Genomic DNA, 22,259 nt, shown 5'->3' with positions numbered 1-22,259 from the left:
TGTTCTCCTCAACAAGTGTCTCAAGAGTCAATTCGTTTTCTTATTCTTTTAGGCGGATACCTGTTTCATTTTGTCACTCGATTTCAAGACGTCGCAATTTTGCTATTTCGAGTTCGCGTTTGCGCTGACTCGAAGTCATTGAAAACGCTCTAGAGTGCAGGGAACTATATCGGGTGGACCGGCTGACAGCTGAAGCAGCTCGCGATGCTTGCGGGTCAGCATCTCCAGTCTCTGGAAACAAAGTTTTCGCCATTACCAAGTGCTTAATTAACAATTCCAGCATTTCATCTCGAGCGCAAGTAATGCTGATCAAACAAGTGTCAAGATCAGCGAGAGCACTGCTAGGTTCTAGCGTTTTTTGAGCAAGAATGCGAAGGTCGTCGTGTTTCCTTATTGCGTTTTCTAATGCTATTTGGCACTGCTGGATAGACCTTTCAACTTTGACTGTCCTTACCTTTGCTAAGAGTGAGTCTTTCAGATCTGAATAGAGCCTATAAAATTCCTCCTCTTATTTCCTACGTCCGTCAAAACACCTAGACAGCTTCTGAGCTTGCTTATCTGTCATGACTTAGCTTTAAATAAAGGAAAAGCGGGCGGTTGTGAAATATCGAAAAAAGGGGATTAAAAAGTCAAGTGTGATGTCACTCTTCACACCTGCTCAGAAAAAACCGGAGTTGCAATAAAGATTGTCACACTTTACTTTACAAAGGGGGTGGGAAGTTCGCCTTTACGATTTAGAGCGAGCGGAAATAAAAAAAAAAAGGAAAACAGTAATTTAGAATTAAATTACAAATTGAAATACATGGACACTACAAAGAATATCAAAGGCTCTTTGCTGCAGATTCGACAGCTAGGTGGCGATTGCGTTCGGCACGACGTTTTTTTGAGAGGACCGCTTTTTTTGTTCTTTATTTTTTTTAAGTTTGCCGTATTACTTCGGACTATCGAGAAAGACTTTAGTTCAAGGTCAGTTTCTTGGTGAATTTGGAAGTACTGACGGAGGAAGCGAGTGTCTTTCTGCTTACGCTTAGAGATTAAGTCGCCAGTCACGCTTAAATTTAAAATGCCCGTTGAGCAAAGCAAATCGTAGATTTTAGGAGTTTCGACTCGTTGACAGTATACAATTGCAGCAATTTTACTTTTGTAATAAAGCAGAATGTTGCGCAGTTCAAATTCCGTGAGTGCTGTATCGTTGTTACTATTGTGCTTGCTGATTGAATTGTTGATCAGATCGTGACAGATTATTATATCATTTCTATGGGCTAATTCGCCGTCTAAAAAAGTTTGGGCACGTTTTGATTGGTACTTGTGGTTGAGACTTAAAACACCAAAGGCATAACAGTATTGCGATATATGGTTTTGCTCGGCTATACATAACGTTTTATGAGCACGAGAGAGCGAGCTACTGGCTAATTTATACATTTACGACCGAATTCGGCACGATAAAAAAGATCGGGGGGGAATCAAGTCAACCGGATTTTGAGAATCTCAGGCCTGCTCAGAAACAACCGGAGTTGCAAAAACTCAAAGGGATTGACTTGATATAGTGCTAAGTGGTCTGTACACTGTGTAATTTTGCAGTGCTAACGTTTGCTGGGCTGTTTTTTTTTCGCAAAAAAAATGACAATTTTTTTTTTTTTTTCGAAAAAAAAATTTTTTTTCTTCTTATCGTCTACGTCAGTTTAGTACCGAAATTAGACGATTTGGGGTCTATTTCGGATTTTTCAATTTTTTGCGAAAATGTTCTCAAAAATTTTCACAATTTTTTTTTCTATCGGGTCGGAACGGTGGGTTCGGGTTCGACTTATCGACTACTAACTATAAACTAGCAAATGAAACCAAAATTTTAACTTTTAGTCAAATTTTTTCGATTTTCGATTTTTTTTTTGGATTTCGGATTTTCTGGGTGGGGTATTCGGGTTAGACTATTGGCAAAAGCACGGTAAAGATAATGAAGTCAACATTTTAGCACACTGAATGGATTTGATGGGTCACAATAAAAAACTTTAAAGGACCGTAAAACAATTATAGCTCAGGTTTATGAAGAAACTAAACTCAAAAGTTACGTCTTACAATAGTTTTTTTTGTCAATTTCGGCCATCAAAAACGGTTGGGGAGATTCCTGTCTCACTTGCAGGTAGCTGTCTGCATACACCTTCGTGAAATTGCACAATCACCTTTCACTGAGGTACTTCTCACTCACAAAAAACTGAGTCGTCAAGGGTTTCGTCTGGTTTGTCGTCGAATGTCGGCGGACCATGTTTCCACCTGTGTTCGGTCTGTGGTGAGTCGGTCGAGTATATCGTCGGTCTGTAGATTGGCTGTATGTATCTCGATTGAGAACACGATTGTTCAATATATATATTTTTTTCCTTCAATAATTATCGAAAATCATTAAGTGGAAACAACGGAATAATATCTGTTTCGGAACAAAATTATCAAGATTTAAACAAAATCGAAATCGAAAACGACTTTATTGGCACTAATTTGAACAATTAGTGGGGATTTTTACGCTTGCCAGAAGTTAGAAGTCAATTCTGGCCAAAGTCTAATTAAGTTCATGTCCAGAACATCATTTAAAAACAAGTTTGACTTAAGAAAATTTTTTATCCGGTTCAAATCAAGTGTATTCCAATTTTTTAGTAGTAAAATACTTGGAATGACCGGGATTCGAACCGGCGACCTTTCGGTTTCAGGTCAAGTACGTTACCGCTAGACTAGCTGGTCTTGATATGCTTTCATTTTAGTTTCAATCTTGAACACATATTGTCGGGTTACGGATGTTTGAATGTTGCCAAGGCCAATTGTTCCGACTTTTGAAGAAAGTGCGAAATTTTTATGCATGGCAATCGAAATAATAGTCTTTAACAAGTTTTATGCCTCTCTGAAGAAATCGACTACCTAAAAATCAAAAAGATAATTTTACCTCCGATCGTTTTTTGCCAAGTTTTGGGAGCTTTAAAATAGCCAATTTGGCCATGCTCTAGACTAATTTCTGCGCGCTTTGAAGATTTTATTAATTATGCTGAAAGCGTAACGCAAAATATTTATGCGTGTCAATTTATCCTGCACAATTAAATTCTTCCAAAGTGAATTGAGGCTGGCTAACCGGTCGCACTAATTTTTTTACGACTAATATTTTTGTTTTTGGTATTTGATATTATCTAAAATTCATAGTTTTTCCAATTTTTTCTTTTTCTAAAAACTATTTGCGACCAATTTAGTGGCAGTCGTAACAATCAGGGTTTTGACCTAATGGACCACCAGTCTTGTTAAGGAATTTTAGTGCTCGATATAGTTTCTACCATTACCGCAAGAGCAGCAATTTAGTTCAATTCTCAATACTCAAATTGACGCAGCTTTTTGAAACAACTAGTCAAGACTGTTCGTATATCAAGGCGAATTGTACTTTATAGACAATTATAAAGAACCAAATTGGTTGAAAATTGACAAAAAAATTGAAAAAAAAAATGTTTTTTTTTAATCATTTTTTCCAGTTTTTTCTTGCTACGTAGAAAACATAAGGCGCGTCTACCGTCTCGGATTGCTTTTATAAAACTACATTGCTGTCCTCAATTTAGTTCGAAATGCATTTATTCGCTACTTACGCGTGTTATAAGAACGCAATATATCGAGCGTTAATTATCCCAATTTTGCCAGTTAACAATTTTCAAACCCCGGTAACTTTAGAAAAAAGATCATAATAAATGATATTTTTTTAATTTGAGCTTGGTACAACAATATATTTCACATGATGTTAAATTTTTTTTTAAAACTTAATGAAAAAGTCGAAAATTGGCTGAATAAAAAACCACAACAAGAATACACATTCCTTACTTTCTTTGAAAGTCGGAGCAGTTACACCACTTTGTTTTTTTTATACCGTTTGAGGGATACTTTCAAAAAAAATCTAAATCAATTTTTTCTCTGTTCGTTTGAAGTTTTGTCAACTTTGTAAATTTAATTAAAAGCGATAGACTTATTCGTTGGACTTTAGAGTCGGAATATTCAGCGCTTCGCCTGATAAGAGCAATTTTGATTGTGTTTGTTGCTAAAGAATAATGCTCAGGATGAAGTTGAAAAAAATTTTGCTTTAACACCGCCATATAAGTGTTTTTTGCCCGACTCAGCGTCACAATTAAGACATATATCTAAGTAGTCTGCTAAAGGACACTTTCTATTCAGTTTTTTGGCTCAAGACTGATCTGGTCCACTTACCCCCTCACCCGCCCCTCTTTTTTTCTTAAAACCAATTTTATTTTGTTGTTTTGCATGGTAATTAGCTGTAAATGAGTCATTAGTGTATAAAAAGCACAAGTTTTTTTTTTCTTGAGGACTTTGTACGGGGGGATTTAGTTCGAATTTTTGCTTCCGTTTCGCGCTAAGTAAAAAAATATGGTTTGCCTAGCTAAAAAAATATCGATTTTTTGCTCGGAATTTCATTGAGCTTTTGATTGCTGAATATTTTACATCAAATGATGCAAAAATTAGTCGCCTTAACTATATTCAGTGACGTCAACAATCAGCTTGTTAACGGCGAATATTTCATTGAATCATTGAATTTTACTTAGCGCAAATTAAATTTACACTTTTTCGCTTACACTTATACTGTTTTTTTTAAAATCAAGACAGCTTTTTTTATTTTCGACCCACGCTGGAATACTGGAATGGCCCAAAATTTCTTCACAAATACGTAATTTATGAGCTCGTCTCAAAAGCAACCTTGTCGCAAAACTACCTATGACTGAACTCAATTTGTTTTTTTTCCAAATGCTTGAGTTTCTCTCATCACTTACTAACGATCGCTTAGTTAATGCAGCATTGATAATTAATCGGTTTGAAACATCCTTTTTTTATAACTTTGCGTGAAAATAAAGACGACTATGGTTTCAGATTGTTGTTTACTAAACCAAGGAAAAGAAATCTGCTAATTGCCAATTTGCTTTTTAAAACCTTTGATTAAATATTCTTATTTTGCATTATTTTGTAAACTTACACTTGCCATCAACAGATTATAGGGAAAACTGATCATACCCTAAAAATTTTGTCAAGGTTTGGCTTCACGCACTTTTTTACCTTCGTCGACATATGTTATATGATCGTTGATGTCTGGAAGTTTGAACAAAATCTGAAGCAGCCTGTCGTAAGCTACCTTCTCTACTTGAAGTCTATTTCAGATGGAGTAGTGTGGTTTTTAGTTAATAAACTGTTCCCCACTGATGCTATTTGATTACAGTGGACGATTCTGTTTATTTTTTCCTGTCAGCTAATCCCATCTCATTCACGGTGACGCTCCGGCCTAGCGGTTAAAGTAAACAATCGAAATTACCATAAGTCTGATTATTTGACTGGGAGTATTTATTTTACCAGACGGGCTCTCCTTTTTTGGAAATTCTTTTTGGAATCTTCACTGTTCTCAAAAAAATATTGCTCTTTTTCCAATTCTGTTACATTTTTGGGTAAAAAAAAAGTTATTTTATGTTATCATTTTTGTTTACTGAATGATGTAAAATTATTTTAGCTAACTGTCATTATCAACAACTACCTGCAAAGAAGCAAAGTATTGCCAATCAGAGCTATTTCGGGTAACAACAAACAATCATCACTTTCTGCCTCTCAGACTGACAAGCAATCACTCAACCCCCTCGACTCAACTAAGCTGCTACCTCGGACTATGGCCAGCGTGTTTGTGGGGGGAACTCCTGCAAATCAATCAGAACAAACCTACCCTCATGGAGTTTCTAGAACATTCTATGGCTGTATGCGAAGGGTTAGCCCATTTTTCTCTTTATAAAAAAACTCAACCATCAAAAAGACCAAAATTTGACAAATAAATTTTTCACACTGAGAGCTCTATTGCAGAGGTGCTATTAAATTTAATGATGCATCAATTTTTTTTCTTTCAATTATGCTTTCAAGAGTTAGCGAAAATTGGTTGTTTTCACAGAGAATAATTAAACAAAAAAAAACTACACTTCACAAGTACCCGAACTGAAGTTTCATGGATAATAATCGATTATATTGGATTTTCAATGACAGTCTTTATAAAATAATAAAAATAATCGATTATAAATTATTAAAAACGGATAATAATGATATTAATTTTGAACTCCCAGTGTAATTGATTATAATCGATTATAAAAGACTATTACCAACTTATTTTCAAAAAATTTTATCAATTGACATGGGGGGGGGGGGGGGTACTTTCCTGTTGGGCCATTTTGAATTCCGGAGCACTCCCACAACACTGCCAAAAACGCGTATTTTTAGCGCTGCAAGCAAATTTTTTGAGAAAAAAACGGGTCAAAAATGCCGTTTTTGGGTTTTTTTTGGAAAATAACTAAATATTGGCCTCTTCAAAGTTACTACATATTGGCTGGCCGCACCTGGATCAACGCGTTCGTTCAATTTTGGAAAAATTTGTAAAAAGTAGAGTCATTATTTACAAAAATTAAACAACTTTGATGGATTTTTTGTACAAAAAATAATCCATTATATTGAAAACAAAAATGGATTATAATCGAATATAATGGATCTTTCTTAATGGATTTTTTTTTCAAAAATAATCGATTAAACTGGATCAAAAAATCATTATGTTGTAAAATTGACATACTAATGGATTATATTGACAACATTTTAGTCAATAAAAATCCGCTATAATCAATTTTCATCCATGAAACTTCGGTGCGGGTAATTTATTAATTTACGCTTTTTATTTAAAAAAATAATACTGATTAGTTTTGTAAAAAAAAAGCAATATGTTACGATTGCTCTCACTTTGTATGTCGAACCTTATAATTATCCTTTTTCCAGACCTTCAATTTTTTTTATTATGTTCTGATGCTATATACTGTTTCTGATACACCTTTACTGAGTTCCCACAATTTATTAAAAGCAGACATTAACTTTGGATGCAAACTGCTTATTTGCTGCAAAAATTTGCATTTTTAATGTCGAGTAAGTACATGAGTTGGTTTTTGCTTATATAACGGGACAGCTATAAAAATGGTTGTCAGTGGTCTTTTCAAGTTTGAAAAAAAAATGAGGCTTTGATATGATAACAAAAAAATGTTTCTCCTAGCATTTAAAATTTTCTGCTTGACTCCCCAGATTTACAAAAAAAATTCAGCGTGGTATAACCTTTAAAAAAAGAGCTCGTCCAATTATTGACAAAAGGAATAAATCTTTTTTTTTTCAAAATTCTATTGCAGAAAATGCATATCAATTGATAAAAATAGTTTGTAAATATAAAACTTCAAAAACAAACCAGCGATCAAAAATCGTAGATATTTGTGGCTATTTCAGTGTTTTTTATTACTAAAAATTGCCGATGATGATCGAAATTTGAACGTGTTTCCAATTTAACGCTAAAACCTCCTCAGATTTCATTGCCCTTTTAACTTCGGGCAAAATCGCAAATCGAGCAAAAAAGTTAAAGTTCATCGCTGAATCATCGCATATTTTTTTTGTAGTTTTCCAGCTCTGAATCATTGCTTACTTGACACTGAGCTCAGTAATTTGAATGAATACTTATCGCTAAAGTATTGATGTTTTTTCTTTTTTTTATAACAGTTTTTCATGGTAAATACAACCAAGATCTTTCAACGGGAAAAAACTTGCATTGAGTGGTAAGAAAACTGTTTTTTTTTTCAAAGAAAGAAATTTTGTACTGCATTAAGTCGGCAAAAATAAGTTGTTGGAAATTAAAAAACAACAAAAAAAGAAAAAGTTTTTTTAAATTCAATAGTTTTTTGTGATCACTTCGAAGTCAACCGCAGTCGAAAACAATTTATTTAAGTTATTCATTTTAATTTTACTCCCCTTCTTGCGACACGCGTAAAAAGACTAAATCTGCAAAAAAGGGTTTTTAAAAGGGTTTATTAAAAATCTGATGTGAGATTTTTAGTGTTACTTCCACCGCAACAGACATTTCTTGTTCCTATTTTTTTATATCAAAACTGGAATTTTTTTTTGGAAATTTTCCACATTATTATTTCATGCGACTAATTTTCTAGTCGAATGCGTGGTTAAAACTGATTTTTTATTGTACAAAATAAGTACTTATTGAGTGAAGAGAAAACTACATTTTAACAAATGTTTTTGAATCGTATTGTAAATAATTCCGCCAACGTGGGAAGGTGGATTGATTTGATAAACGGAAACTTTGTAGAAAAAAAATCACAAATAGCGCAGATGCTCATTTTATTCAACTCTACAAAAAATCAATCCTACGATGAAATTAAAGCATAACGTAGGATGGACTTTGAGCTCGAAACATCCAAACAGTCAAACAAGTAGAAGTTGAGGTTTTTGGCCAAAAAACGTTCAAAAACTTTCAAAAATTTAGTACACTTTTTTCAAGTCGAAGCACAATTTTCTTTTTTGAGCTTTCCTCAAAATTTCAAGAATCCACAGGAAATTTTGGAAGTTTTGAGATAAAACTTAAGGTTAGTTTTGAAAAATTCTCATCAGAAAAGCGCGTTCTCTGGCCAATTGCCCCTCGTGAAAGTTATATAAAAATAATTTTGCCGTAGACGCCGTTAATACAAATTAAATCATTCCTAAAATAGTACTAAAAAACAAAGATGAATTTATCAATAAAATCAGTATGAGACAAAAACTTCACCTGAGACCATTTTGCGTAATGAATTTTGTTCAGTGTTCCTAAAATACTACTTTTTTAGGTTATTGCCAATTAAATTACTCTGAAGTTTAATTTAGGCCAGCTACTTGGTCGTAACCATTTCTTTACTAAATAAAAATTATTTTGACGAAAAGCTACATCTTATGCAAATCCAGAAAAATGAAAAAATGAATTGAATTTAATTGTTTTTTCTTAAAATAAAAATATCAACTAAAAAATACAATTCAAACAATTTAATTGAAAGTGAAATTTCAAGTACGAGCTATTTTTATTACGTTTTCATTGCTGCATATTCAATCAGTGGTTTCGTGTATTAGGAGTTTACCCTGTTTCGTTTTCAATTGCCATTAGTACCACATCGTCAAAAACAGTGCAGCATAGTTTATTTAATTGAAAATTGTGTTATACCAGCTAAAAATAGCTGATTTTTGTTTGTTCCATTTAGTGATGTTGTTATTTTCTGAATTATTTTTATTTTCTGCAATATAATAACCAATAAGTTTTAAGTCATCAACGGATCATATACGCTTTAAGATAAGTGCCAGCAGCATTCGTTGTCTTTTTTTTTCTTGTTATTGATTCACAAACAATGTTTGATTTTAAGCATCAATCAATTAGTTTCATAATGCTTGTAACATTTCTAATTCAAATTGCAGAAAAAAAAGCATTATTTTATCTGAAAATTCTGTCATCCCGTTCTTTCATTAATTGAAATATGAAAACTCGACTGCTTCAAGTGGTCTGTTTATACAAATTCAAGATCACATATATCATTCTTTACTAACTTTTGCAAATTTGTTTCCAATTATAAAGTCATTTTTGACGAAACAACCAAATCAAAAAAACTTTAAAATTTTGGACCAACAGCACAAACCGATTTAGAGTGGGAGATGGCGTTTGAGTAAAAATGAAATTGCTAAAACATTGCGCTAAGGACCCACATCTAAGTTAAACGTTTTTTTTTTTTGTAAACTAAAACATAGTCAATATAATCGATACCCCTGTCATTCTCGGACAATCGAATCATTTAAAAATTGATAATATTTCTTTAATTTCTCCAATTTCAAACTGAGCAGTGTTCATTTAAAGTCCATATTGATGATTTTATTTCGTTTTGCACCGAGTGACAATTTACAACACATTCTGCGCAAGTCAAATGGCTCACGCAGAAATTGTTGCAAATTGTCAATCGATGCAAAACAAAAAAAAAAAATCATTAATGTGGATATTAGGTGAACTTTTCTTAGTTAGAATTTGGAAGAAATATGGACTAAAATACAACTTTAATCCATTCAATTATCCGAGACCGACATGGGAATGAATTAGTTTGACTAGATTTTAAATTACAAAAAAAAACCTTTTATATTCGATTTGCTTCCTTTCATTTTAAATGAGGGTCCTTAGATTTGTTTTGGCAAATTCATTTTCTCTCTAATTCGATTTGTGTTGTTGGTCCGAATTTTTGAAGCGTTTTGATGTGGTTGCAAAACGTTAAAAACTGTGTTTCTTGGTGATCGCCGCGCTTTAAAGTTATTTGAGCTAGAGACACGCTTGAGTATCAAAATAGTGCTAAAGGAGATTCTTTGGGCGGTAAACGAATTGGTTTAAAAGCGCACTTTGATGCATTTTTAGTTTGCTTTTGCAAAAATTAATTTCTTAAAATATTACCAAAGGAGGAAAACTTAGAAAAATTTCGCGACTGGAATTGGGGAAGCCCGCTTCTTCTACCCCACCCATCAAGGATATGGCAAACGTGGAAGTGGGAGGACAAATATAACTTGGGAACAAAGTTCGAAATCAACTCCCCCTTGGGTAGGGGAAAAGAAAAGCGACAATTCGCAAGGTTTAAAAACTTTTTCAAAATGAAATTTTCGGTGTGAAATTGCCGACAATTACCGGCTTTACTTTTTTATAAAGCCTTATTCACTGTTGACAACTTGCAACTCATTAGTGCGACTACGGCGATGAGCATTTTGCGAGGCGTCTGGTAATGCGCGTTGTTAAATATTGCGAATTGTTTTTTTTATTGCAAGTTGTTGCAAAACTTTTCTTATAACAATTTCTCGATAAATTACACCATCCCCAGTGTTCTCGGAACATGATTTTTGCAAGTGATAAAGCAAAAAGTCTTGCCTGGAAATATAATACTCTTGCTTTCTTTCTTGCAAGATTCTTGCATGATTTGAATGTATTTTGCAACAAATAAGCAAGATTTGCATTGTCTTACAAAAATACTTTTCAATTATATATACTGTTTTTGATATGCTTTTTTGCAGAATCTGCTAGTCTCAGGGAGATACTTAGCAAAATATAACAGTGGTGGTTTCTTGTATATATTTCCAATGAGGCGGAAGAAACCTAAAAATTGCTCAAATGCATGCAAAGCCACATTCTTTAAGTTTTGCAAAGCCAAATCAGTTTTGAAAAACTAGTAAATATGTAAATTGTAGTTATAGTTTGAAAAAATGATTTGTGTAGGTAATCAAAAGTTTTTATACAGCTGAGTAATCCTAGAAAACAGTTTATCGGCAAAAAAAACTTTAAACGTTTGCGCGAATCGCGAACATTATAAATCATAAATTTTACGAGGTTAAAGACATGAAAACCTTGCAAATCTTGTAATCTCAAAATGACCAACGCGAAAAAAACTCAAAGGGATTTGCGTTGATTCAGTGTTTTTGGTCTACATAAAATCACCCCCTATGATATCTACTAAAACAATCTCTAGACCCAAAAAAAAACACACCAAGTTAGCGCCAGAGTTTTGTAACGAGAATTCTAATTTTGTTGCATTGTGATTAGTGGAAAGTTTCACTAGCTTTATCTGTTATTAATCTGTCCTTATTTCGCGAAAGATGGAGAGATTTTTAAGTACATCCAAATTTTACTGCAAGAAACTTCTTTAGCAATTTACATCTTGCAGGAGTCGTGCAAGAATCTTGCGAGATTAGCTTTTTATACACTAGGGATGTTTTGTATCTCCGTTGCTCCCAAAATTTCTCGGTTGATCCAATAAACTGAGGCTGATTTTCCGTGGAAATATCAAACCTGGTATTCATGTGGTTTTTGACGTTTTTTATAAACGAAAAAGCGTGAACGACCCTAATTTGCGACCTAGCAAAAGAATCTAGCCAATATCTAATAGAACATGTAGTGTCGCTCACAGCACGCCCAACTTGAATTTATAAGTAGTATCTAATTTTTTTGACTTTGATTTGTAGTCTTAAAAAGGAAGAGAGTCATTTATAATGTAATTTTATTGATGTGGTTCTTATGCGATGTAGAAACTACTAAAATTGATTGTGATCTTGTGTAATTGTTCACAACCTTAAATAATTGATAGTAACCTTTGATACCATTATACGGCCTCTTTTTTGGCAGGCTGATCTTACATTACTTTTAAGTACGCCTTTGGGGGGAGTGCGCGCCTGAAAGCGCAGTTTTTGCTCAGAACAGCCCAAAAGAGGCCTAAAAACGCCTTTTTTGGCCTGTTTTTTCAACCATCCGCCTGTGGCCAGGGCTGATTTGGGATTGGGGGCGCCCCCTCTCAGGGATTCGATCCCCTGCCGACCCAAAGAGTCCCCCCTTTGATACTTTTTCAGAAATCCATTTTTGGCCGACCGACCCTAAAATTTTTCTAAAGGCGCCTTTGGCGCCAATATATACTAACTTTGAAGGGGAGCGCGCGCCAAAAAAAAAGCAATTAAACATTGCAATAAACCACAATTTACTTCACAAATCATCTTTATAATGAACAGCATAAAAACTCATTAAAATGGCACGAAAAACGAAACATAAATAAATAATGTATTGGCCAAACTGCCACACATGTAAAAAAAAGGTATTAAGTTTAAAAGTTTGGAAAATTTTTTGAAAATCTGCCCCCCCCCCCCTCGAGAAAATCCTAGATCCGCCTCTGGACATAGTAATTTTTTAACGCTTTTTTTGCAATTTTTTCGTGAAAATTTTATGACTCATACCATTTTTATTTTAATAACATGAAACTGAACGTGGAGAAGGACAGTGGTGATACTGGCTTACCTTTTTTTCTCTTTCTTTCGGTTAAATTGATTGAACCGAATTGATTTTGGGGAGAGGAGCGGGAGGAAGGGAAAAGGATTAGCGAAAAAAGAGAGGTGTGACAAAAAGCTGATGTCGGAAGAAAGTTGGGTTGCAGATGAAGTTTTGAAATCATGAGATGGCCATGAGATCAAATATGTTTTTAAGCTAGAATTTTTTCTCAATAAAGTATTTAGTTATTCAAAAGTTACTGAAAAAATCTTAGATGTCACCAGTTCAGGGGCGGATTTACTCCCCTTTCCTCCCCCTCCCCCTCTCAGGGTTGCGAACCCCTCACCTGCCAAAGGTCCGCCCTTCGGTATTATTTTATGACATTCAATTGCGGCCGACCAAGGCTAGAATTGTTCTAAAAGCGCTTTTGGCACCAAAATATACTAAATTTGAAGGGGAGTGCGCGCCAAAAAAAATGCAATTAAACATTGCAATAAACCACAATTTACTTCACAAATCATCTTTATAATGAACAGCATAAAAACTCATTAAAATGGCACGAAAAATGAAACATAAATAAATAATGTATTGGCCAAACTGCCACACATGTAAAAAAAGTTATTAAGTTTAAAAGTTACCAACTGGCCCTTATCAAATTTAACTTATAGGCTTCTCACTCAAAGTTTTTTTTGGCACTTCTAAGTGCTTACCTTTAAACAGTAAAAATGTTTAGATTAGTATGGAAACAGCTTTTTTTATAAGAGCTAAGCTTTTAAATCTAATTTTGATATCGACACAAGTCAAGTTATTTACTGTTTAATAAGTTTGATCTAAATTGCTCAACTAAACAAGTCTCCACCTTTTCCTTTTCTCGGTGAAGATTGATTATAAATTGTTTAGCAAAGGTGGAAACTTGATAGCGCGAATGAGTTTAAGCGCTTTGCGCAAAAGAGGTCCTTATCGCCTACCTTTTATTTCACCATCACTGCAACCCACTATTTGCATTAGGGTGGTGGAAATGGGTGCAGAAAAAGTAAAACGGAAAAATTGGCTTGCCAGAGGGCTAGCTGATAAGAAAACTCCCTCATTTCAATACTTGCTCACAAATTTGTCAACAAAATCATAAAAGATTGATTGCAACCCTTCAAACTATATGCCAATTCTTTTCCTTTCATGGATTTTTTTCAAACATTTTCAGAAAAGTCAATATTTTATTCTGCAGAACTTCATTATAGCTATAACAGTAAAAAGACCGGTTATTGATTTGTTTATTATTAGCTTTGCGATCACAAAATTAACCAGCAACGGCTATAACCAGCAGCTAAATTTATGAATATTTTATAGCTGGTTTCTGCAAGTTCGAGTTCATTGGCATTTTCACCACTAACAAAAACTGACTTGGGCAAGTTGCGATGGTAAGTTTCTTCCTCTTCATGATAGCCGGTAATTTGGAACTTAAAAGATACCTTAATAGTTTCTTCAAGCTGTACAAGTAGCAGGAGTGTTTTGAGCAATGTGAAAAAAATATATATAAATGGAATCAAAATTGTTTTTCAAAGATCTTTTTGTTACATTTGTGTGCTGTGTGAGGGTTTGGTTGATTTATGCTCCAAGAACTAATTACTAAAAGCTGGTAATCATAAGACCGATTTTTTTATTTTGACGAGCTTAAGTGACTGTGGTAATTCATGATGTCTATGCTTGTATTTCGACCATTTTTCCTCTAACTTATTCCACAGGGCAAAAAGTTTAAAGAGAATTGCAAATGGTAAGCCAAAGCATATACAGGCTTGTATCCGTGCAAAATCTTGATTTTTAACTGCCCTTTGCTTACAAATTTGTAAGTAACATTTTTACATCTTTAAGAGTAATGAATGTAGTGAAGACTCTTATGTAGGTCTTGCTGATTTTTTTTTGTTTTTTTTTTCAGGAAAAAGTCTTAAAATTTGTTCACGCTCAATTTTGATTTTTCTCGGTTTGACTTGTGGTTTTTTTTATATTCAGTGCATTTCTATTGTTAAAAGGAAGGCAAACTCCACTATCGAACAGCAAAATTGTGATCTACTTCTAATTATGAAAATGGAAATTAATTATCAGATTTTCAAGATGATAGAAGTTTTACCTTTTGATCCAGTTTTCTCAAATTGAGTTAATTTTAACAAAATAGTGTCCATCATAAATTGTTCTACAAGTTCAAAGAATTTTAAGGCCAACTAATTTTTTTAAATCGAAATTCAAAAGTCGGAGACTTTTTAAAAAACAAGTCGGCTTTTTCCAGTTTCCTTGCGTTCATTACTTTTTCCAACTGTCTGTTGGCTATGTTTTATCTAATAAACTAAGGTTTTGAATTTATATGTAAATTGTTTCTGCATACGCAATCTCAAGTTTCAGCTAAAATAATCCAATTTCAATTAAAATATTCTAATTTCTATGGTTTAAATTTCTAGCTTCCTTTCTATGGTTTACATTTCTAGTGGCTAAAAAATTCCTAGCTTCCCATGCGTTATTTGAAAATTGGAAATTAGGCAAGCAGTATTCATCTCAAGTTGACCATGAGCTTGTGAGTTTCTCCTCATTTAAAGTTTTATCATTCCAAAAATTTTGAATTCATAGGATCGCTCATCCGATAACGGGTTACGCTTGTTTTGAGTTTGTATGAAATTTTTTGAACAAAAAATCATTAAACTTTTAAAAAAAAATTGTAGCAAAAAATGAGTGCCACTAACTTTTATCGGAATTTTTTTACCACAATTTTTGATGATTACTTTTAAATTCATCAAAAATAATTTTTTTTATGAAAACACTCTCAGGTCGTATGATAAAAAACGGAAAACTCCAAGCAGATATATGCTTTTACCAAATTTGAATTTGAGCTCGGAATAAAGAAAAAAAAATGCTGTCTTAGGTCATTCGAAGACAAAAAAATAAAGCCTAAACTTTTTTTCTAAGGAATACATCTTGTAGGAAAATTAGTGGGAATAAACATGGTGCAATATTCACTCCAAAACTTGAACGTTTTTGACCCTTCAGTTTTGGTTTAAAATCTTTCAACAATCTAGCGGTTTGTTTTATAAGTACTCACATCAAGTCAAACGTTTTACGAGGCGCAATAAGTTTCCAAAAATGTCAGTTTGTCTATAAGCATTAAAAAATGTTAAATTGATAGTACTTCAAGTCAAACTTCAGCCAGACTTAAATATATTCTTAAAATTTTCATTCAACGTATCAATTTAGGCTCAGTTTCTACAGGTTTACCTCAGGAGGACGCACATTTTAGTTTACTTAAAAAAAATGCGTCAAAAGATTCAACTTTGGGTACCTTAGCCTGAGACAAAATATAGTTTTTTTTTGGACACTATTGATTATTCCGAATTTGCAAAAACTTAAGCAATGGCTTTTCTCTAAAAAATTAATTCGGGGTTTCAGATCTGATTTTTTTTTGCACGAAAACATAATACTAAACACTGTATACAAACGTGGAGTTAGATACAAATTTTACATTACGAGAAAAGACTGTACTTTTGAATGCTTTGCAAGTTTTGTGACAACACTGGGCAATCAAGTGTGGTGGATTTTACAGCAAAGCTATTTTTTTTCTGTGGTGGAAAGCAGAGGCAAATGCTTAAACAAAACGCAGCTCGAAATGTTTGCTCAAGTCGCAAAATTTGCAGAATCTGGAACAAATTTTCAAGAATTCTATAAATCTTGCGAATTATATAAACAAACAAGACTGAATGATCCGACTGCCTTTTAAGGCCTATGGAGCAATGTTTGCCTTAAAAAAATTTGAAGATTTTTTTGTCATTCCCCACATGCCATTTAAATAAATTAGTAGATCTTGCTCCTAATAACGTTTCAATTATGACGAATAGCTTGCTTTGACCAATTTGGAACGATTTTGCGTATAGAGCGCGAAAAAAAATCAGGCCCTAACTGTCCCAAATTGGACCAATTGGCAATTTTTAATTCCCACAACTTTGAAAAAAATGATCACCGGCAAAATATCTTTTCAAGTTTGAGCTCAAGGTAATAACATTTTTTAACTAAATCGTAAAAAATGGCAAGTGAAAAGGTCGAACGTTGTCTGAGAAAAAAAACAAACCGATAAAAAATATTCCCTCATTTTACGTCGGAACAATAATCGTAGTAAACGTCTGCGGCAAATTTTGGCGCTGCAAAAATCCCATTTTGTTAGCAAAACCGGCATTTGGTTAACGAAAACTAACGAATTTGTCATCAAACTTCGGACGAAATGTTCCGACAAATTTGCGTTTAAAGGCATTAGTTTGTGCTTTTTCAACACATTTAGAAAGCCACTTAGAAGTCTTAACTTAATTAAAGGCTTGACTCCAGTTCAGGGCTCTAGATAAATTGATTGATAGGGGAACAATAAAAGTTTCGCTCACAATAAATTAGTTGACAGAGCTCGCTAACACCATTAATTTATTTGAAAACCTGCTCAAAAACTGTCGCATACACAATCGAGTTTTAAAAAAATTGATAGCGTTTCAAAAGTAATTTGCTACTAATTTTTTTTACATACAAATAATAGTATATATGGAAAGATTGAAAACAATTCAGATTTAATCCTAATTAATTGCAAATGATTTTTTTTCTCAAGGATTTTTTATCAAGCCGCCTAGCTCCGGATGGTATTCTCACATTTCGCCCCTCGCACGTTTCGCTCCTCATAAATTACTGGCACATTCGCCCCTAAAATGTGTATTAAGAAAGCGGCGTTAATTAACTGTATAATAAGTAAGGGGCGAAACGTGCGAGGACGAAAATTGTGAAACTTTTAGGGGCGAAATGTGTGTGGGGCGAAACGTGGGACATTTGCTCCGGATATATACACATAAGTTAGTGCGCCCTATAATGAAACTGTTTGGCCTTGTAATATATCGTGTCATACGTACTGCTATGCATGTTAATTGACACACAGCAGATCAAAACAGCTGAAAAATATGATACTGATGAAGACGCAGATTAATACCAACACATTGCTTATGCAAAAATATGATTATGTATACTTTTGAGTTCGAACCTAAAAACGAAAGGACTTAACAAGCATATTATTCAAAAACAGACTTTGTAGATAATTTGGTTTTGAAAAATACTTTTTAACTTTTTAAATTTTCCGAAAGCTCAAGCGCCAAAAATCAAAAATTTCTTAGAGCTTGAATCTTTTTTACTTGATTTAATTATGGCGCACTCCAAAAGAACTTGCAATTGTGCATTGTTCATTAAGAATCCATAAAATTGGGGCGCTTTTTGTGGAAAAATATAAACGATTCAATTAGATGCATAAGGTCGCTTCGTTACCTAATTTTTCAAATCAGTTGATGACTACTTTAAAAATATTTTTCATTATTGTGGTTATTGAAAGCATTAATTTTTTCCAGGCAGCTCTTGTCAGTTCCATCCTTCAGATAGCAGTGACAGTCTCGTCCGCACACGTGGTGGGCTCAATAGAACAAGGCTGCTCAGGCTCCCAACTGGCATGTCTGGATCCCATGCACTTCAGGGCACCCCAGTTCAACCAGCCGGCAGGCATATCGGCCGAACTGGACTGGACTCTATCAGCAGGCGAACACATCACATTCACGTTCAAGTGAGAGCTACAGCTCAGATTAGAATACAATTACGATGCAATGCTTCCGAAATAGTTTAGAAACGGTTTGAAACTGTTCAACAAAGAGTCTCAAGAGTTTTCAAAAAGATTAAGTTTTGACAGAAATTTCTTTTTTTTAAGAAATAAGTTATGAAATAACTTTCCATGTCAATCAAGCTTGGTCATGACAAGATTAGTCTAAATTTCTTTATTTTACGTCATCAATTATTTACCAATTATGAGACATTTTAGAAAAGTGAGACTCGGATGTTTCAAAAACGTTTGCGTATTTCTAACTCTCCATTTCCTTTCAGGACGATAGAGCCCAATGGTCTCATTTTGAGCCTGCCCCCTCCTCCCTCAGTCTCGGTGGAGTCATTCTCGGGGGGCATAGTGGCATTTGAACTGTGGGAGGGACTACTCTACCTTGTCATCAAAGTGCAGAACTCACCCACCATCAGACAACAACTCACCCCATCAGGGTACGAATAGTATTGAGACATCAAAATTAAATTTAATGGCTTCTAATTCCTTTTGGTTTTAATTTTTCTGAAAACTCTCAAGTTTTTCTAGATATATCTTTAGGTGGTGTCCCTCATGATGGAGGGACCGAATGCTGGTAATTTAGTTTCACTTATTTTCAGCCAATCAGAAATGAGTGTTCGCAAATCTCAAAAAAATTGCGAAACTTTAAAGAAGAAGAATAAATCCATGCCATAAAAACTATTTTTGACTGAGTAGAAAAAAATAGACACAAGATTTTTTTGAATATCGCAAAATCGAAGTCGTGTAACGGAAAAATAATCAACCAGTTTTAAAGAAAGTGAAAAACAAAACAAAAACGTATTGTTTATTCGGACGATTTGTGCAGGAAAACTTTGTACCGCTTCAATTGATTCTTTTTTAAAAACTTTGCTTATAAAGGCTTCGCTTATGTGCAAAACTCAATAAGCCATTCGAAACGTCTAGCAATTCTGATTGGCTAAAAGTTTTCCATCATGCGGTCCCTCCATAATGAAAATACCCATATTTTATTTCAGAACAAAAAGACATTTTTATCTTCATTTTTTATTTTATTTCTTTCTTAAATTATTTTTAAGCTTTAAAAATTCCTATTTGTGATATGAGTTGCAATATCAGTTGAAAACAAGTTGTAATTCAATACTTTATTTTTCTATTGAATTTAGGTTTTCTTATTTTTTTGTTTTGTTGTTGTACTGAGAGTTAGATCAATGTTACGAACTCTGATCTCTCGCTTAATCTCAGTGTCATCACTCACGTATGACCTTGAGCATACCATACAGTAATGATTAAGCACCAAAGGTTAGCTGTACATACGTATATAAATACTGCTACTGCAGTAGCGGTATGACACACCCCCCTCGGTGGAAGAAATAAATTATACAACATAAGTATGATAATTTATTTAAAAAGAGTTCAATATACTCAGTTCAAAGAAAGTCTCTTGGTTAATTGACGATTTTAGATTATGGACTTTTCAGTTTTCTTCCAGCTCTATTTCCCAACTCGGGTTCCAATCGACTCCCTCGTCTAGTGTAGCGTATCCGAATTTTCGCATGACCAGATGTCTTTCGAGTCGTCGCACTTTTGATTCCATTGGTTTGTCGTTACGATCTTTGAAATCTCTCAGTTGATTTCTGTATTCTGTAAGTGCCTCCTTTAAAAGACCTCTCCCTGTGAGATTTTCTGATATTTCTTTAATTGAGTGCTTTATCGGATCTCCGAATCGTTTAGGTTCTTTGTTTTTCGTTTGTCTGGAGCTTCGTCTAATACCTGACTCTTCCGTACTTGATTCGTCCGAAAATCCTTGTGGTGGTTCGAAATTTGTGTCCATTTCCGAACTTTGTTGTGGATTTCCTCGAATTTCGTCTGCAACTCGCTGTACTCCTCTTTTTAACAATTGGTCCGCGTACTTCTCCCATTCGGACGGTGCTAAATTGCGATTGTGAAATGTGTCGACTATGTCTTCTAAAGGAGTGTGACAGTCAATGCATTTCAATTTCGGCCGCTGTTTAGCCTTTGGCGTAGAACTGGACTGAATTTTGGTGTCTACTCTTTCCGGCTTAGATGTCGATTGCTCCTGTTCCAGGTTGGCTGCAGTCGCAGTTTGGCTTGTCCCCTGTTGCTGCTTGTTTCGGCCTTTCTTTTCCTTTTCGCTCTTCTCCGGCTTGTTTGTGTTATTTTCCTCTATAGTTGATTTTGGGCCCGCCAAATTGGGTTTTGCTCTTTTGACTGCCAGATTCAGACCTCCCCCGGCTCCTGTGTCCTTAGAAGTAACTATTGTTTGGCTTTTCTGAAAACGCTCTGTGGGATTCATTGCATCTGCGATTTCCATTCCTCCTTGAAGTTCGTCTTCTGATCCCAGCTCCTCGAGTAATTCTGGAGAACTGATTCTCTTAAACTTTTTTGTAGGTTCCAACGATGGATTTTTACTCGTGTTCTGATTTTCTTGTGTCAGTACCGTTTTCGATTGTGCTATATCCGATTTCCTATAAATCGAACCGGCCGATGTCTTAATTGTTGAGTCCGTTTCTGAAGCGATTTTCCCTTTTAGTGGTCTGGTTAAGGCTTGTCCGCTTTTCCTTTCAAAGTATTGTCTTGGGTGGTGATTTACATTGATTTTCTACTTTGTCCTCCACAAATCTTTTCTCCTAAGAGTAGATCATTTCCTTTCGAAGGTCGGGATTGAGTAGCCCTGTCTCGTCCACTAATTTCCTGATATCGTTTTTAGCCGCGTCCCTTCTTTCGTTGTTCCAACGGGCGTTCGCCTCCAACAATTCCTTTAGAGCTTTGGCCCTTTCTTTGTCTCTGTCCGATGTTTACTGCTGCTTGTGCAGTGGGCTTGTATCCCTGCTAAGTTGTCCCTTGCGCACTATTTTGAGATTCTCTCTCGACTGGTCAATTCTCCGTTTCAGTTGGGAGGCCGTCAGTGCTGAGCGTTCCAAGTGTTGTTTGTCAAAATAATCAGAATTATTGAATTATTTAAAAACTTATCCCTCACAATTTTAAATTCTGTTTTTGGTAGTCTGCCGAAATGTGCTTGAAACGGGGATACTTGAATTGTTTTCCGCTTGTTCCACCGTAAATCTCTCATTATAGTGCTGAGACATAATTTGATTGATTTATTATTTTCTTCGAGCATCATCACTCCCAGTCTTCTTTTTATAGTTTGGATTGTACGTTCGACCAAACCACAACCTCTGTGGTCCCCCACCGGACAAAATTTTTGCTCGATATTGAGTTCCGAACAGAATTTTTTTTAGCGTTTTCCCCTTAAAGCCTGAAAATTGGTCCGAACGAATTGATTCAGGGACTCCATGTGTGTCGATATATGATCTCAAGAATTTTACTGTGCATTTTCCACTTGTGGATTTCGTAACCTTCACTGATGGGAAATTTGAGAATCGATCTATAGCTACTAAAAGGTAGATTTTTTTTCCTTTTTGATTTTCTATAGGCTTCGCGTAGTCTAATTGTACCTCCTGTCCCGGCTGCGTGAGCAGTGGCAGTGGTTTTGACGAATTTTTTGAAACAAGGTATTTTACATTCTTACCATATCTGGTACAGCTACGGCACTCCTCTGCCAAATTCACGATGTCCTTATTCATATGAGGCCACCACAGATATTGCGCTGCTCCCAACATAGCCTCCTGGCCTGGATGCCCTCGATGTATTCGTTTCAGGACAGCTTGTCTTAGTTGTACTGGAACTGCTAGCCGGTTATTCACCAACATGCAGTCGTCCTGAACTGCCATCTGTGACCACAACGGATTTGTATAAGGTCCCATCAATTCAAATCCTTGTTTGTCCCCTCTTTCGATCACTCGTCTGAGGCGGTCCATCCACGTGTCTTCTGTGGTCAATTCTGCTAGTAAACTTTTGTCGAACAGTTTTGCTAGATTGTCCAAGGTCTCTACTTGATGCTGCTTTTGCAGTTTCGTTTTTCCCAGTCCCTTTGGCGGTTCTATTGAG

The 22,259-nt window shown here is 34.8% G+C and overlaps 1 protein-coding gene across 1 annotated transcript in view; it reads left to right on the top strand.

The window, feature by feature from the left end:
* Nucleotides 1–22,259, top strand: part of LOC134846697 (neurexin-1-like) — a gene marked incomplete in the record, with an annotated part of 101,327 nt that overhangs the window by 5,662 nt on the left and 73,406 nt on the right. The window contains 3 exon segments of the mRNA XM_063864082.1: nt 5,522–5,770; nt 18,058–18,266; nt 18,581–18,748. Coding sequence (XP_063720152.1) covers nt 5,522–5,770; nt 18,058–18,266; nt 18,581–18,748 — 626 coding nt within the window.

This window comes from Symsagittifera roscoffensis, chromosome 5, assembly GCF_963678635.1.
Source record: "Symsagittifera roscoffensis chromosome 5, txSymRosc1.1, whole genome shotgun sequence".
Taxonomy (NCBI): domain Eukaryota; kingdom Metazoa; phylum Xenacoelomorpha; order Acoela; family Convolutidae; genus Symsagittifera; species Symsagittifera roscoffensis.
Note: the sequence above shows the minus strand (reverse complement) of the source record. Positions and strands in the feature narration are given on the sequence as shown.